Here is a 19307-nt window from a genome sequence, read left to right as displayed (position 1 = left end):
AAAACGCTTTGTTTCCTTTTCTTTTCACTATTGTTCCTGCTCTGGGCAATTTTAGTGTGTCGTGTAACATTTTGCAACATATGAAACATTTCTTCTTAAATTTAACAATTCTCAGAACTCTGCAGATGTTCAAAATAAAATATCACTTTGATAGCACTGCAGTCCTTTTTAGAAACACAATTTCAAACCACAAATAAAAGTCATTTGCAACAGGAAATTCCTATATGTGCTAAAAATTATATTCTCCCATCTAGGGGACTTAATTTTTAACCAGTAATGGGTTTTAACATTGTCAAAATTGATACAACACTTTTTTCAAATACAGTATTTTAATTACTCTGGTTATTCTAATAGTGTTGAAATATGTCTGTGGAATCTGACCTTACTTTAATGAGGACACTATTATTCATGAATTCCTTTCTTCTTCACTAATTTAGTGCTTTACATGTTTTCCAATCAGTATTATTATGCTATTATTGTAAATAAAAAACATTTATTCTATCATGAAACACTTATTTCAATCTCTACACAAGTTAGTACCAGACTTTATATTGTTCAACTGCAAATGAGTAGCATCCCTCACCCTGCACCCCACCCGGTGTCACTGTACTAGCAATGTCGTCAGCACATGACACACACTCTTGATCAAGACCTTCAGGGCAGTTTCATCCACATTGTAGCTGACACTACTCAGCTGCAGACATGAACAACCAAGGCGTGACTTATGCGGAACTCCATCATGCTAAGGGCTCAAAAAGACAGCAAGTGGAACCTAAGGGCACGAAAAGTTCCATTTCAGTAACTGAGGAGGAGATTGCCTATGCAGAATTAAGTCTTCAAAATGCTTCTCGGACCCTTCAAGGGAATGGCAAGAACTCTCCCTGCAAAGGTAAAACATTTAATACAAGCAGGTATATCTGTTTTAGGATGTGAAGGTAGGGTGCAGGTGTGGGGAAAGAGTAGGATTTCACATAGTTTTCATTTGTGAGGACCAGAGCTGGAGGTTGGAATATGGTATTGTAATTGAATGCATTGGTATATTCTGAGAGAAGATTCCAATGATAGTGATGGGTTTGAGGTGCAGGTTATTGTATGTGATTCCCTGTGCATTGTCGGTTCTTTTGCTTGTATATCTCCTAAATGATTGTTTCCAGGCATCCTTTCTCAGTGTTTGCCTTTCTCTTCCTACTACTCACCTTCATGTCCAGAGAAGCTCATTGCCGGTATCTTGGGAACCCTCTGCCTCGTCTTGATGTCCACTGTGGTAACAATAGCTGTTATTCCCTGTAAGTACGTGTTTGAATGACTAAAAGGGAATTTTCACCTTACTGATCATTAGTTCCTCAACATAGTGTGTAAACACTTTGAATTTATTGTCTCATTTTAATGCATTTTTAATGCATGCTCTAAGTGTGGAATGATTATTTAGAGGTTATCTAAAGTAGAAATAACAGAATACATTTAGGGAGAATTAAACATATATTTGGATTTAATAACTCAAAGGCAAGTCATAGAAGAGACTTTATGGTGAAATACTCATTAATTCTTGAGATTGCTTAAACCAAATATTGTAAGAGATGGCGAGATTTGGTTTTTTAAGCTTTTGAATTATTTTCTCTCTCATGTTCCTTACTGTATTAAATTTTTCTGGTAAAATAGCACACCTAATTTTAAACTAAGAAATTCAACATATTATGATTCATTTCATTTAATATTATGTTTTTTTTGTGAATTGCTTTATGTTCTAGCTACTGAAGGACCAGCGCAGAGCGAAACATCCCTGGAAACGACAATCCAGAAAGGTACAACATCCCTTGCAAAATTCTGTTATTAGTTTAGTGTCTATTTTAGCTCTATCTTCAAGTAGGCAAAGAAGATAACAGATTCTTTTGGAAAAGTGAATTCAAAAATTGCTTAATGATCACCATACCTGTTGTTAACAATTGCCCCACATTTCCTCCTTCTATAACATGATAAAACATAAATCATTCCATAAAGATGGTTTGTTCACTGACTCTCATGACATGTAAGAATGGACATTTTTGTGGTTGCTTTATTTGGGCACTTAAATTAGGAGATGAAAGCCTAAGTCTTCTCTGAGAGCGTGTGTGTTTTGTTTTAACTTTATCAGCTTGTGAAGGTATATGAATATGGAAGGTACACATACGTGTATCCATATACAGTATGTAAATTTTCATTTTGTAATATTCAAAGCTTTTTGGATAATATCTCGTATTATCTCTCTCCAGCGTGTCTCTGTTGTCATTGTCTGAAAGAGTGGTTTACGTATTCCAACAATTGCTATTACATTAGCACTGAGGGAAAATCATGGAACGAGAGTTTGGCATCCTGTGCTTCTAACAACTCTAACCTGCTCTACTATGATGATGAAGAGGACAAGGTAAGTTTTCAAATGTTTCCAGATTCTATTAAAAGCTTGTCATTAAATGGGGCTCCTGAGTGGCTCAGTGGATTAAGCCTCCGACTTTGGCTCAAGTCATGATGTCAAGTTTTGTGAGTTTGAGCCCCACAGCGGGCTCTGTGCTGACAGCCCAGAGCCTGGAGTCTGCTTCAGATTCTGTGTCTCCTTCTCTCTCCGCTTCTCCCCTGCTCGTGCTCTCTCTCTGTGTCTCAAAAATAAATAAATGTTAAAAAAAGAAAAAGAAAAAGGTTGCAATTAATATTATGCTTGTATAATTCATCCATAATTTTATATGTATTTGTAGTTTATTTCTTTTAAAATGTTTAATATTCCATGGTTTGACTCTATGACACATTATTTATAGTTTTATACCTTGAATATACATTTGATAATTTCCAGTTCTTGCTTTTCATAGGATCCTGTGCTTCTAGAAATGCTCTTTTGTCTGAAATTAACTTTACTATTTCATTTTACAACACATCAAGGAAACTAGACATATGATTGTACACATTGATTACAATAGACTTAGAATCACACAATTCTAAATTACATCAAGAGACAGAAGTTTAGAGCCTTTATCAGGCCTGTCCATTTTCCTTTTATGAAATATCTCTGCTTATTTTGGGGCTGTATATCAATGGAATCATTCAGGGTGCATTTTTATGTGTGTCTCCCTTCTCTCCCAGGTGCTACTTGTAATCCATCTTAGTAACACACTTGTCTACAGTTTGTGAATATTCACTGCTCTCATATGAATATGACATTTTAAAAACCATTCTCAGAAATTTAGTTCCTTTTTCGTATGTGGTTATTATGAATAATCATGTTAGGAAAAGTCTTTTCTATGTCTTCCTCCACATATCATATTGATAATCATTTATTGCACATAGCGACATATTATATATTTATGTAAAATAAATGTATGGTTTTTGTAATAAAATAATAATATGTAAATGTAACATAATTGTATTCATGTATAATTATACTACACTTCTCTGTAAGCATTAGTAGGAAATTGCACAGTGATAGATATGTGTATATTTCACTATTATAAATTATCCCTACATTTTTCTGTTTTATTGTGTAAAATACATTGTACCAAATAGGCCTTTGATCCGAAACTCAGCAGTCTCAGGAAAATTAATTAAATGTTCTGATGGTTAGAATGGTTAGAAACACTACCATTTTCCTGGGTTGCAAATCTCAAGGCTATTCTCTTTTGTGAGAATGAGAAGTGCTGGGTTGTGTCTCTTGCCCATTTCTCCAGGACGGTGTCTTCTTTTCACTTCTCAGGAGTCTTTGTCATATTTTAGATCTGAGCTCTTTTTTGAGCTTTTAAGATGCAAATACCTGCATCTGCATTTTTACTCTCATATTGGAGTCTTTTAAAGATCAGAATTTTAATGTTACCATGGTCCTACTTAACGTTTTGTATGTTACAATGAGTATTATGGACCTATTTCAGAAGTTAGCCAAAGTTCATGAATAGAATTTCCTATATTATTTTCCTGTATTTACCTTTTTCTTTATTTCTTTATATTTTAACTTTCCATTATGATTTATGATCCAATTAGAATTTATTTTTTGTGATGCTTTATGTCTGAGGCTGTGAGATAAGAGTGAAAGTTGTATATGTCTACATCATTACCTCATTGACGGAGCATCATTTATAGCAAAGTAGGTCTTTTCTTCATCAGTAACTTTATATACATAAAGTTATATATATATATATATATATATATATATGTGCTCTAATCTCCTTGATATAAGTAATATAGATATTATATATCTTTATATAGATGATTGTATATTCATAGATCACAGTCTACACAGTCTATCACAGCCCACAGCAGTTCGAGTAAAATGTAGAGACTCACTTGCCTTTACGGTCCATTACCGTGTTCCATTTATACTACAAGTGGCCTAAATATTTCTCTGCTTACATGGAGAATCACTGCATGTTATAACTTTGCTTCAACTGATACTTTTGCTTCAAATATCAAACGATTTCGAAAACACAGGAGGTGAAGGAAAGTTCATTAGACCTGGTAAGAATTTTATTCTTACGTTTGTGCTCTCTTTCTTCCTTATGATCCAAAATGCCTTCTTTTACCATGTATTCTCTCTAGCAATTCTTTCAGAGTGGGTCTGGTGGTCATACATTTTCTTAGTGTTCCTTGATCGGAGAATGTCTTGATTTCTTTTGCATGTGTGTTGATTCTTTTGGTGGGTAGTCCATGGTTTTTTAATAGAATCACCCAGTTAGTGTCTAAAACTTTTCTGTTTATCAAGCATGCCTTTTTTTTTTCTGTTATTTTGACCAGAGAGAAAAAATATTTAGGAGACTTGGGTGTGTACCTGTTGGTGTCTGTGGTTTGCTAGGCTCTCTTACACCAGTCTACGTGAGTTAGAGGGAATTTCCGGGGTGCTCACCTCCATGTCATTCCTCGGGTCTCCAGGGCTGGGATCTGTCAGCTTTCTCATTAGCATTCTGAATCTTATGTCACCTTCTGCATAATGCCCAGGGATTGTAGCTGCATTGGTGGGAGGAACAGGGAAAAGTCTATCCACTCTATCTTTCCAGAACAGAAAGTCTGGTGTGGAGTGGCTTTCATTTGAATGCTCCTAAGATTAATAGTGTTGGACCTATTTTTCTGTACTCACTTGCCATCTATGCATGGTGTTTGGTGACATATCTATTGAAATATTTTGCTAATAGTTTTACTTTCTTTTTCATTGTATTTTGAGCATTCTTTATTTACCCTGGCGGCAAGTCTTTTATTAGACGTATGGTTTGTAAATGTTTCTTCACAAGTTTATGACTGTCTTTTTTCTTCCAAGAGCAGATATTGTCTGGATGAACTACACTTCATCAATTTCTTCTTCTATGGATCGTGCTTTTGTACTCTATCAAATCTCTGGCCAACTGTAGGTCATGCATTTTTTTATAAAATATTTGAACGTTTTTATGTGTGATCAATTTTGAGCACTTTAATGTAGTATAAAGCATATAATCATTAATCATATTTGATACTCCATTGTTTCCAGAAAATTTGTTGAAAAGACTGTACTTTCTCCACTGAATGACTTTGCATTTTTGTGCAATTCTGCATTTCATATTGTGTGGGTACAGATTTTGCCCTTTCTCATCTGTTTAATTAATGTCCTTATGTATTTTTATGTCTGTTTTGTACTTGAAAGATCGTCTTTTTTATTTTAAAAGTTTATTAATTTATTTAGAGAGAGTGAGAATGCAAGCAGAGGGAGGGGCAGAGAGAGAGAGAGAGAGAGAGAGAGAGAGAGAGGCAGAGAATCCCACGCAGGGTCCATGGTTTCAGCACAGAGCCTGACCTGGGGCTCCATCTCAGGAACCATGAGCAGTAATCAAGAGTCAGAAGCATAAATGACTGATCTACCCAGGTGCCCACAAAATTGTCCTTTTTTAAATGGTCAATTCATTCAAGTTCATTTTGAAAGTTATGCTACCTATTCAGGATCTTTGCATGGATGTTTCCTATTCATTTCTATCTTTCTGAAGTCTTCATTCAATGTTTATTTTTTAGTTATTTATTTTGTGTGAGAGAGAAAGTGCATGGGAGAGGGACAGAGAGAGAGACAGAGAGAGAGAGAGAGAGAGAGAGAGAGAGAAAGAGAGAGATGGAGATAGAAAAACTTCCAAGCAGATTCCTCCCTGCCAGTGCAGAACCCAATGCGGAGCTCAAACTCACAGACCCTGACATCATGACCTGAGCCCAAATCAAGAGTTGGACACTCAACCAAAGGAACCTCCCAGTCACCCCTTTATAAAGGTTTTTTAAAAATAAAAATAAAAATAAATATTTTTTTTATCATTTACTTTCTTTATCACAGAAATCACATCAATTGATCTTCTTTGCTAATGTCATAAATGTGATAATGTGGGAATGTGATAAATCCCTCAGTGGGTGGTTCACTTGCTACAACTGATAAACCTGTACTGACACCTCTTTATCACCCAAAGTCCATTGTTTACTCTCAGGTTACTCTTGATGTTGTGCATTTTAAAAGTTTGCAAAAATATATAACGACACGTATGGAGTTATACAGAATAGTTTCCCATCCTTCAAAATCCTCTGTCCTTCACCTGTCCATGCTTTTTCCCCCCTAAACCCTATCAACCACTGATCTCTTTACTGTCTCCATAATTTTGTTTTTTCCAGATGGTCATATAGTGGGAATCATACAGTCTCACATCTTACATTGCATTTCACTAGATCATGCATCTTAACCAACGTAAGCACACATGTTAGGAGTGTTAACTATCACATTGTTGCCCAAAAGATATCTAGAAATTTCACCTTGTAAAACTGGAATTCAACGCACTGAACAATAATTCCCCTTCTCTTCTTTCCCCTCAACCCTGAGCAATCACTATTCTACTTGCCTGTCTATCACTTTTACTACTTTGGATACTTCATATAAGTGGAAGCATACAGTTTTATTTTTTACTTCGTATGTATGACTGGCTTATTTCACTTAGCATAATGTCCTGGAGCTTCAACCATATTGTAGTAGGTGATAAGATTTCCTTCCTTTTTACAGCTGAACAATATTACAGTGTTATGTGTATATTACGCTTTCTTTTCCATTCATCCATCAGTGGATATTTGGGCTGCTTCTATCACATGGCTTTTATGAATAATGCTGCAGTGAGCATGGATATATATATATATATATATATATATATATATATGTATATATATGTATATATATATATATATCTTTGATATCTTGCTTTCAATGCTTTTAGATAGTTTCTTATATGTGGGATTGCTGATTCATGTGGTAATTGTATTTTCGATTTCTTGAGGAAGCTCCACACATGACTTCATAACGGCTGACCGATTTATATTCCCAGCAACCGTGTGTGGGTCTCCTCCTTTTCGACCTCCTCACTGACACATTTTTAAGAAATGTTTATTTACTTATTTTGAGAGAAAGAGAAAGAGAGAGAGCAAGCAGGGGAGGTGTCGAAGGAGGGAGAGAGAGAGCATCTGAAACCAGATCTACGCCATCAACACAAAACCCGATGCGGGGCTAAACCCACAAACTGTGACATCATGACCGGAACCAAAACCAAGATTCGGATGTTAACCAACTGAGCCACCCAGGCACCCCGACACGTGTGTGTGTGTGTGTGTGTGTGTGTGTGTGTGTGTGTGTGTTGCATCCATCGTAATGAGTATAAGGTGATAACTCATCGTGAATTTGATTTGCATTTCTCTGCTCATTAGTGGTATTGAGCATCTTTTCATACGGTTTCACCATCTGTATATATTCTTTGCAAATTTGTGTATTTCATTTCTTTGCCCATTTTTTCATTGTCTCTTTTGGTATTGGCTATAGTCGTCACTGACTTGCAGATTCCTTGTATATTTTAGATATGATTCCCTTGTTTGATATATGATTTGCAAATGTTTTTCCCACTCTGTATTGTCTTTGCTGAACATGCCTTTTAATGCACAGAATTGTTTCAGGTTGACATTGCCCAGTTGTCTACAATGGACTTTTCCTTTGTGCTCTGTGGTTTTAGTGGCCTAGCCAAGAAATCATTGCCAAATACAATGCTGTTTAATATCCCCCCCTTCTTTCTTTGAGGAACTTTATAGTTTTGCATCTTACATTTATGTCTTTAGTTCATTTGGAGTTAATTTTAGTATAAGGTGTAAATGTAAACATCCAACTTCATTCTTCTGCATGTGGGAAGTCAGTTTCCAAACACCATTTGTAAAAGATCCATTGTTTCCCTATTGAATCGTTCTGGCATCCTTATCAAACCTGATTAGACTGATTACACCTGCATTTGTGTCTGGATATTTTTAAGGGATTGTTTCCATGGGGGATTTAGGGTCTGTGTCTTTCTGTTCCTTCATCTTGCTGCTTGTATCCCGTTCCAGTTGGAACTAGTGTGCAGGGCAGGGATATGGATTCTGTCCTAGATAATGTTGCGTAAGGCTGATGGAGGTGGAAGACGTGTCACCCATCCCTGATTTTCACACTGATTTGAGTCACTTCACAATCCACTCTCTTCCCTCAAGAGTATTTCTTTGTATTTGCCACTGTTCTTTGGTCTTTTCATTATGATGTCATGAGACGTGGATTTGTATGTGCTCATTCTGTTAGCAGTTTGCTATGTCTCTGGTGTCTAAAATATTTTAAATGATGTTAGTAAGCTGTTCATTCGTCGTGCCTTAAGATTGTTGTTCTATTTTATTTTCTGCCTCTGTTGTACTTCTCATATTCTACTTAGACGTAAGTTGGCTTTCTGGATACTGTTTTGAAAGTCTCTGAATTCTGTAAATTCATATATAAAATTCTCTTTTTTCTGTTTCACCCTAAGATATGAATAGATTTTGTTACTCCTCCAATTTCATCAGTTCTTTTCTACCGCATCCCAAATTTTCTGCAGAGAAAATTTAGTGAATTTTCCATTTCAGGTATGTATTTGTTCACTCAGATTCTCTGTGATTTCTTCATATAGTTTTATTTCTCTATTGATATTGCCTACTTGCTAAATTACTGCCATCACATGCTCCTTAACTATTTCAACTAAGATTTCTGTATAGTTTACATATCTTTATAAGTAGGACTTTTCAATGTTTTTTTTAATATGTGCAACAATTACCCCATTAGAAGGTCTATTGACATATGCTTTCCTTTTGTTGGAAGATATTTTCCAATTTCTCTTCACATTTTTTAACTTTTTATAGAGACATTTTTATAAATACAGTTTATTAAATATGGATTCTCTTTCATTTCTCCTAGATTTACTATGTTTTTTTGTTGTAAAAACTTTATGGCAGTATCTTCTCCACTGAAGTCTCTTTGCTGATAGTTTTCTTCAATTTTTCCATGTTCTTATTGCTTACTTTTATGACCTTGTGACTTTGAAGCCTTAATGTTAATTACTAGCTTTTTTTTTTGTTTTTGTTGTTTGTTTTTTTTTTGTTGTTTTTTAAGAAAAGATGTGTTCAAACACTGCAGGTCACTACCGCTTCCACGTACTGCAGTGTGACCTCAGTGCCTGTGTGTGAATGCGGGAGGGGACTCTTCAGACCTTTACTCTCAGTTCCCAAGTGTCCTTGTGCTCTTACTTTCTCCTGGGTTCCTCTTGGTCTCCTCTCCATGTGTGTCTATTTTTTCCATAAGCTAAGAGTGTTAGAGAGCCAATGTCAACTTTCTGTTTCTTTCTCCCATCCAGTATCTTTCCATTATATTTATGGGGGTCACAGTGGTTGACACAAACACCACAACCTCTGACCAGCACAAGTATGGGTTTTCTTCATCATCACCGAGTGATATCAGCACTTGGAGCTGAAATTCAATGGGTGCCTGTCCCCATCCCCAGCGCTGATCAGGTCTCCCCCTGTGGCGCCAGCACCCTTGCTCTTTGCAGCTTCTCCCAGTTATAACAGCTTCAGTCTGCTTATCACTGAGCCAGGGGTGGGCAGGTGGGGAGACACGGGACCATCCTAGGCAAGAATATGACAAATATGCTTCTGACTTGAATCTCCAGGATTTTTTCCAATGTACGTATTTCATAAGTTATTAACCTGTGATCCATTTTCTAAACTCTGAAATTGTTTTCACGGTCAGTTTGTCCTCTTCACTTAGTGCTACTAAGATAATTTTATATTTTCATGTCCACTGTGTGAAATTATATTATAATTTGAAAGTGTCTACAAAGGAAGAAAGGATGAACTTTTATGTGTTATGACAGAATTCAAATGAGTATAAGAGCTTGTATTTGACTCCCAATAAATTTTATTTTCTCATAGTTTTTGCTGAATTTACTCCGTGCTACTACATGGATTAGAGGCTCCCAGAGAAGCCATCATAGTTCATCTGTGCAGCCAAAAGCCTTAACATTTTCTTCCAAAGTGTAAGTCCCATGACAACTTTTGATTTTATGCCTCACAAGAATTGTTCTTAGAAACAAAAACAACAATGTGTGAACAATCAGATAAACACAGTAGTTGAAGGTTTTCCAGAGAAAAATGGTATGGGAAATCTTGAGATGGAGATATATAAGTATGAGTCAAAATGGATGGTTTATTCATCAAAATACTGTGGTACATAGTAAGAGATATAAGTAATCTTATGTATTAATGAGATTTAATTCTCTGTATTTCAGGTTGTCAGTATCTTCAAGGATCCACAAGAATTGTCCATATATCGATTTTCGTACAAAAAAAATTTATTTTGCACCGTGCTCATTTAGAAGACGATATGTTTGTAAGCACCAGGCATTTTAGTTACCTCATTTTGGTAGAATGCAGTTTCACCATTGATAAGGAATCCATCACTCATTACTTCAACAGCCATACAATTGTTTTCTTTTCACATTAGAAGACAATGTTTTTTAGTGTAATTTTAGATTCACAACAAAACTAAGAGGAAGTTCCAGAGAACCTTCTATTGAAGCTGTCTGCACACGTGCATGGGGTCTTCCATTATCACCATCATGCACTAGAATGTTTCATTTTTTATCAAGGATGAACCCATATCAATGCATCTATATCACCCAAAGTCCAACGTGTACCTGAGGCTTCATCTTTTGTGGTATAGAACTGTTTCTCAAATTTAATTATATTAATATAAAAAATATATACTGAGGTATATATTATTTGTTTCTTAAGCTTTTGCTATTTGGTAACATTAATTATATATATATATATGTATGTATATATATATATATATATATATATATATATATATATATATATTACAAGTCATAATATTATTGTAAAAATTCTCAACAAAGTGAATAATTCCATTGTAATTCCAAGTAATTAATTTGTCCTAACCATTAAAGGACCTCAAATGAGGATTGAACCACCCAGGGTGATGAGGTTATCAGTCAGATATGAGTCAGGAGACAGAAACAAGGGGACACTTGAAGTAAACATTTATCTACTTATAAGAGAAAGCTTACTAAAAGGAAAGGATAGTAGTTAAAGAAAATTACAAAGAATATCCTAGAATTAAAGGACAGATCACTGAAGCCAGATCTACTCTCTGAAGATGGGATTCAGATGTCATTGAAGACGATGTGGCTACACACAGCTTCACAGCTGACAGACTCACTGGATTGGCATGGGACAGATCAGCTCCACATTCCACAGGCTGAACTTGATGAGGAAGGATCTCAGGCTGTGACTGGCAAACAGGAAGAGCTCCCTGTCAGAGCACCAGGAGGAAAGACCAGAAGACAGGAAACTGACAGATTGCCTACAAGAACTTGCTGGAGGACGAATACACGTGACTTCCTGCAAGACTACAACTGGCAACCAAGCCATGGCGGCCAAAGGAGAGACAACACCATGAAGCCAGGAAGAAGAGCCCTTTCTGCTGCACTGGCTCTCCATTGTCTTTTACTGACAAGGGTCAACTTCATGTGAGATGACAAGAGACAAAATGGATAGGATCTTCCACCGTTATCTGAGAACAGGGCACTGAGGGTGGATTTGGAGCTGAGAGTACTAAAAGAACGGCCCCTTGAAGTTATCATACAACAACCACAGGGTTGCTGTATAAGAACCATTCAGATCGGCCCACTTCCTCCGATGATGGAACCAAAGTGTACTCTCCAAATCTCTCTTGGTACCACACATCAAAGGTTAAACTCATTTTGAGGTAGAGATGGCTTTCTAGTTGGATAATAACTGGTATCTTATTTGTTGTTTTCCTTACATGGATTCAAATATTTTGGAAAAGATTTATTTTTTTAATGTTTTCATGCACACACCTCTGTCAGTCTTTACGACCGTGCTAAAAAATACTTCGAGGCAAAAAAATAAAATGTTCAATAATACAAAAAACAAAAAATTAAAATGTACAGAAATTAGTGTGGGTCAAATGTTTACTTATTGCCAGAATTCAAGACAAACTTGAGTAATTTGATGATGATTCAGAGATATTTCTACCCTTATTCAATTATAAGAGGGAAAGAGATTTACCTTGATTATTATTTGTAAGCCAAATTCATATTTCACATATATTTATATCTGTGAAGTGAGACATACTCTTTATATTCTCTGTACATAATCCTTATAGTCTTCTAGAAAAAATTATATGAATATTCAAAATGAATTGAATATAGTTGTTAATGGGAACTGTAACTAATTACTAAAGTTGTGTTTCATAGTACCCAAGTTTGCAATGACATTGAAAATTACACATTAATCTTTCATTTACCTGTTGTGGTTTGACTATGTTATAACTGATCAAGGCTGGACTTGACTCCAGACTACTTGTTATAGCAGATCAAGGCTGGACCTTACTCCGGACTGCATACACGTTCAGCTCAGATCCCTGTATAGATTTCATTTTGAGAAGACCCGGCTGCCTGGTCTATGATCTTTTATAGGAGAGATAGCTAGCAGAAATGTGTTTCTTAGTGCCTGGTCTCTGAAGTCATGAGCTATCACATTCCCACTCACATTCCCACTCATGTAATGTACATTGTGAAAACAAGTGATCACATCCTTACATTATATTGTGAAAACAAGTCACATGGGCCAACTTCTCGTGGTTGTCTGTAGAGTATACTCTTTTCAACGTTGTCAGAGGGAAGAAATGTAGATTCACTGAAAAGAATCTAATCTACCACTATAGCCATAGGAATGTTTTTTTATTATATTGCTTGATTTAGATAAGTTTGTAAAAGAAAATATGGATAGTTTCTAAAAGATATGTTTGCAAAAGGAAATGATTGGGAAATTGATTAAAAATTTAGTACTTTCTTAACTTCCCAACTGGGTCTTTTTCTTCTGTGCTGAAAATCCTCATAAAGCAGTTTTCTACAGTGACAGACATAATGCTATAGGTGCTTTCACCACGGTCCTTGAACAACTTACAAATAAGGTATAAGCATAAAGGTGTAAAGTAAGGACATTGGCAGTGAACGCGGTCACTTCATGAAATTTCTAAGTGCACACTTGTAGTCTTGGGGCTCAGTTTTGTAACTGCTCTGGCTCAGTTTCCTCTGCTAGAAATTATGGAAGAAATAGTATCTTATTCATAGTTACTTGAAGAGTATTTGAACAGTACCTCTTGGCCCATGAGCGTTCACTAGATCTGAGTCGTTTTCGCTTAAGAGTTTGATGCTTTTGTGCCATCACCTGTGACATGATGACCTTAATTGTAACAACTTATGTAGGAATAAATAAAAATAAACAATATGATGCCGATAGATCCTTGAAATAAAGCCTAAGTCCATTAAGTTCTTCCTGTCTGTGATCTCTTCGTACTGTGCTTTTCTCAATGTTCAATAAAGGCCATTTTCCAATAAAACTGTTGTTCTGTCTTCTTCCTTCCCCCCAGTGAAATAGTAGGATATCAGAAATGTAATCTGACAACCATTTTGACCTTATACACCACAGAAATCTGCATCAAAAAAGGTGAGAAATTCAAGACACATCATGTATGGACACTAGAGTAATTTCTTCCATATATGTGTTTCATATTTTGAAATCAAGTCACAATAACTGTTCTTTCCCCTTATTGCCAAGAACCCCAGTCTCCTCACAAAGTGTGTTATTTGGACATAAGTAAAGACTGTCTCTTTTGGAATTGAAGAATTTGAAGGGGATTTTCAAGCTGGACACGATAGCCTGTTTGATTAGTAGATTTGGGGATCCTACAGGGTCCAAGGTGAAGAAGGGATTGAAATGTCCTTTCCCTTCCAATGTTGGAGTTTCCCATCCACACCTATGCATCTGTTATCATAAAGAATGGAGAAAAATAAGGGACGCTGCTAAATACATTCTGATGTAGAACCCCTCCCAGTTTTCTCCCAAAGCATTTTTTACATTTCTACATACATGCATAAAACAGTGCAAAAATTATTACTTATACCCATAAGAAGCCATGGAAATTATTTATGAGCTTGGGTTAGGGGATCCACCAACACCACTGGAGATATATAAATATGGAACATTATTAGGGAGATGATCATTAAGAATAAATTGAGAGTAGAAAGAATCACACAGAAGTCAGGGATATCAAGATCAAATTGGTAAGTTTCTCTGTGTCTACCTTGTGAGATTATGCATAGGTATTGTACATATTGGGCTCATTACTTTGGCTCCCATAATGCAGAAAGGACTGAGCTGTGTATCCAGATTCTCTTGTCCCAAATTTACTAATATTAAAATTTTGTGTTCTGGTAATTAATGGGTGTAAAGTTGGAGATAAATCTCTGGGGCACCTGGGTGGCTCAGTCGGTTTATGTCTGACTCCTGATTTTGACTCAGTTCATTGTCTCCTGGTTCATGACACTGAGTCTCACATCAGACTCTGCACTGACAGCTTGGAGCCTGCTTGGGATTCTGTCTCTCCCTCTCTCTGCCTCTCCCTCTTCTCTCTCTCTCTCTCTCTCTCTCTCACCCTCAAAATAAATGAAGTTATTTTAAAAAGAGTCCTTGAAAACTAATTCACCTTGCCATCATATTCCAAAGATATTTTCATATCTAGTTCATCCATCGTGCCTAGGTCACCTGGTTTGCCATTATTAGAAATAGTTAGATACTTGATATCATAAAAAGTAAACTCTAATTACCCATATTATTTTGAGTCATTTTGCGTGTGGTGTTTTTTATACATCTAGGCATAGATTTCATTAAAGTTAAACACCAAAAATGGGAACCCATGTTTAAACGTGTAACAAAGGACAATATAAATTGTTTAATTTAAAACTTAAATGTGTATAAGTACAGGAATAATAGATGTAAGTACCTCCAACTTCAGAAGACATTAGTGAAATTTACATGATTTGGCATCATTGATGAATGCTTTGGATTAATCCTACCTATATATAGAAAGAAGCAGTCAAACAAAACGAGGAGATAGAGAAATACGGTCCAAATGAAAAAAAAAAAGATAAAATCTCAGAAAAAGATGGACATAACACGGAGATAAGCCATCTACCTGATAAACAGTTCAAAGTAATGATCATCCACATGCTCACCAAACCCAAGAGAAGGGTAGATGAACACAGAACTTCAAAAAAGAAATGGAAAATGTAACCGAAGAAACAATCAGGCCTGAAGAGTACAATGATGGAAATTAAAGACTACATTAGAATGAATCAATAACAGATTAGGTGATGCAGAAGGATCATCTACCTGGAGGACAATGTAGTAGAAATCATGCAAGCAGAACAACAACAGGAAAACATTAGTTTTATTTTATTTTATTGTTATTTATTTTTATATTAGGGAGAGAGAGAGAGAGTTTGAAAAGGGAGAGGGACAGGGGAGATTGAGAAAGAGGATCTCAAGCTGGTTCCACACTCAGTGCAGAGCCGGACGTGGGGTTCCTACCCTTGATCCTGGGATCATGACCTGAGTGGAAATCACGAGTTAGAGTCTCAACTGACTGAGCTACCCAGGCGTCCTAATTCTACAAAATTTTTCAAGGGAGTTGACACCTCTGCATCCTAAATTAGTCTCAAAACTGAAGACAATGGAAAGTTTCCAAATTCATTCTATATGGACAGCGTTACCCCAAAACCAAAACCAAACAAGGAAACCAAACAAACACACACAGACATACACACACACACACACACACACACCCCACAGTATACGCCAATGTTCCTGATCAACATGCAACAATCCTCACTCAAGTATTAGCAAACTGAATTCCACAATACAAAAAAAAGTTCAAACACCATGATTGCATGGGTTTATTCCACTTATGCAAGGATGCTTCAAGACCTGCAAATCCATCAACCTGTCACACCACGTTAACTGACTGAAACATCAAAATCATGTGGTCGTCTCAAGAGATGCAGAGAAAGTAGCTGACAGAATTAAACATCCATTTATAGAAAAAACTTCCCAGAGTGTGTAGAGAATGAATTTCCCTCCATATAATAAAGTTCATATATTACAAGCCCGCAACTAACATCATTCTCAACAGGGAAAAGCCAAAAGCTTTTCCTTTCATATCAGGATCAAGACCAGGAAATTCACACTTACCACTTTATTCAACACGGTCCTGGAGGTCCTAGACACAGAAATCTGAAAAGAAAAATCAGTCAAAGACATCCATGCTAATAAAGAAAATGCGAAACAGTCACTATTTGCAGATGACTTAATTTCTAGAAAAAAAATGAGACACTACGCCAAAGTAACATATTAGAACGAATACATGAAATCAGTCAAGTTTCAGGAAACAAAATTAATATATAGAAATCTTTTGGACTTTATACAGCAGTAATAGTCTGTGAGAAAGAGAAATTAGGTCAGTTCCGGAAGATGGCGGCGTAGGAGGACGCGGGGCTCACAGCGCGTCCAGCCGATCACTTAGATTCCACCTACACCTGCCTAAAGAACCCAGAAAACCGCCAGAGGATTAGCAGAAGGGAGTCTCAGGAGTCAAGCGCAGACTAGAGGCCCACGGAAGAGGGTAGGAAGGGCGGCGAGGCGGTGCGCGCTCCACGGACTGGCGGGAGGGAGCCGGGGCGGAGGGGCGGCTCGCCGGCCAAGCAGAGCCCCCGAGTCTGGCTGGCAAAAGCGGAGGGGCCGGACAGACTGTGTTCCGACAGCAAGCGCGACTTAGCGTCTGGGAGGTCATAAGTTAACAGCTCTGCTCGGAAAGCGGGAAGGCTGGAGGACAAAGGGAGGGAGAGCTGCTGAGCCCCCCGGACGGCAGAGCTCAGCTTGGCGGGGAACAAAGGCGCCAGCGCCATCTCCCCCGCCCATCCCCCAGCCAAAATCCCAAAGGGAACCAGTTCCTGCCAGGGAACTTGCTCGCTCCGCGCAAACACCCAACTCTGTGCTTCTGCGGAGCCAAACCTCCGGCAGCGGATCTGACTCCCTCCCGCTGCCACAGGGCTCCTCCTGAAGTGGATCACCTAAGGAGAAGCGAGCTAAGCCTGCCCCTCCAGCCCCCGTGCACCTTGCCTACCCACCCCAGCTAATACGCCAGATCCCCAGCAACACAAGCCTGGCAGTGTGCAAGTAGCCCAGACGGGACACGCCACCCCACAGTGAATCCCGCCCCTAGGAGAGGGGAAGAGAAGGCACACACCAGTCTGACTGTGGCCCCAGCGGTGGGCTGGGGGCAGACATCGGGTCGGACTGCGGCCCCGCCCACTAACTCTAGTTATACACCACAGCACAGGGGAAGTGCACTGCAGGTCCTCACCACGCCAGGGACTCTCCAAAATGACCAAACAGAAGAATTCCCCTCAGAAGAATCTCCAGGAAATAACAACAGCTAATGAACTGATCAAAAAGGATTTAAATAATATAACAGAAAGTGAATTTAGAATAATAGTCATAAAATTAATCGCTGGGCTTGAAAACAGTATACAGGACAGCAGAGAATCTCTTGCCATAAAGATCGAGGGACTAAGGAACAGTCACTAGGAGTTGAAAAACGCTTTAAACGAAATGCAAAACAAAATGGAAACCACGATGGCTCGGCTTGAAGAGGCAGAGGAGAGAATAGGTGAACTAGAAGATAAAGTTATGGAGAAAGAGGAAGCTGAAAGAAAGAGAGATAAAAAAATCCAGGAGTATGAGGGGAAAATTAGAGAACTAAGTGATACACTAAAAAAAAATAATATACGCATAATTGGTATCCCAGAGGAGGAAGAGAGAGGGAAGGGTGCTGAAGGGGTACTTGAACAAATTATAGCTGAGAACTTCCCTGAACTGGGGAAGGAAAAAGGCATTGAAATCCAAGAGGCACAGAGAACTCCCTTCAGACGGAACTTGAATCGATCTTCTGCACGACATATCATAGTGAAACTGGCAAAATACAAGGATAAAGAGAAAATTCTGAAAGCAGCAAGGGATAAACGTGCCCTCACATATAAAGGGAGACCTATAAGACTCGTGACTGATCTCTCCTTTGAAACTTGGCAGGCCAGAAAGGCTTGGCACGATATCTACAGTGTGCTAAACAGAAAAAATATGCAGCCGAGAATCCTTTATCCAGCAAGTCTGTCATTTAGAATAGAAGGAGAGATAAAGGTCTTCCCAAACAAACAAAAACTGAAGGAATTTGTCACCACGAAACCAGCCCTACAAGAGATCCTAAGGGGGATCCTGTGAGACAAAGTACCAGAGACATCACTACAAGCATAAAACATACAGACATCACAATGACTCTAAACCCATATCTTTCTATAATAACACTGAATGTAAATGGATTAAATGCGCCAACTAAAAGACATAGGGTATCAGAATGGATAAAAAAACAAGACCCATCTATTTGCTGTCTACAAGAGACTCATTTTAGATCTGAGGACACCTTTAGATTGAGAGTGAGGGGATGGAGAACTATTTATCATGCTCCTGGAAGCCAAAAGAAAGCTGGAGTAGCCATACTTATATCAGACAAACTAGACTTTAAATTAAAGGCTGTAACAAGAGATGAAGAAGGACATTATATAATAATCACAGGGTCTATCCACCAGGAAGAGCTAACGATTATAAATGTCTATGCGCCAAATACCCGAGCCCCCAGATATATAAAACAATTACTCATAAACATAAGCAACCTTATTGATAAGAATGTGGTCATTGCAGGGGACTTTAACACCCCACTTACAGAAATGGATAGATCATCTAGACACACAGTCAATAAAGAAACAAGGGCCCTGAATGATACATTGGATCAGATGGACTTGACAGATATATTTAGAACTCTGCATCCCAAAGCAACAGAATATACTTTCTTCTCGAGTGCACATGGAACATTCTCCAAGATAGATCATATACTGGGTCACAAAACAGCCCTTCATAAGTTTACAAGAATTGAAATTATACCATGCATACTTTCAGACCACAATGCTATGAAGCTTGAAATCAACCACAGGCAAAAGTCT

The 19307-nt window shown here is 37.6% G+C and overlaps 1 protein-coding gene and 1 long non-coding RNA gene across 2 annotated transcripts in view; both read left to right on the top strand.

The window, feature by feature from the left end:
• Window positions 1-666: 666 nt before the first annotated feature.
• Window positions 667-19307, top strand: part of LOC122225563 (NKG2-A/NKG2-B type II integral membrane protein-like) — a 34515-nt gene continuing 15874 nt past the window's right edge. Inside the window, exons 1-2 of the mRNA XM_042948419.1 lie at window positions 667-889; window positions 1155-1286. Coding sequence (XP_042804353.1) covers window positions 703-889; window positions 1155-1286 — 319 coding nt within the window. The 5' untranslated portion in view covers window positions 667-702. The remainder of the gene's footprint in view (window positions 890-1154; window positions 1287-19307) is intronic.
• On the top strand, window positions 8616-10330 carry LOC122225565. Its single transcript, XR_006205238.1, has 3 exons — window positions 8616-8713; window positions 8802-8898; window positions 10240-10330. It is a non-coding gene; the product is annotated as an uncharacterized LOC122225565 (long non-coding RNA).

Source organism: Panthera leo, chromosome B4, assembly GCF_018350215.1.
Source record: "Panthera leo isolate Ple1 chromosome B4, P.leo_Ple1_pat1.1, whole genome shotgun sequence".
Taxonomy (NCBI): Eukaryota; Metazoa; Chordata; class Mammalia; order Carnivora; family Felidae; genus Panthera; species Panthera leo.
The sequence above is the reverse complement of the archived record's forward strand: the minus strand, read 5'-3'. Positions and strand labels throughout refer to the sequence as shown.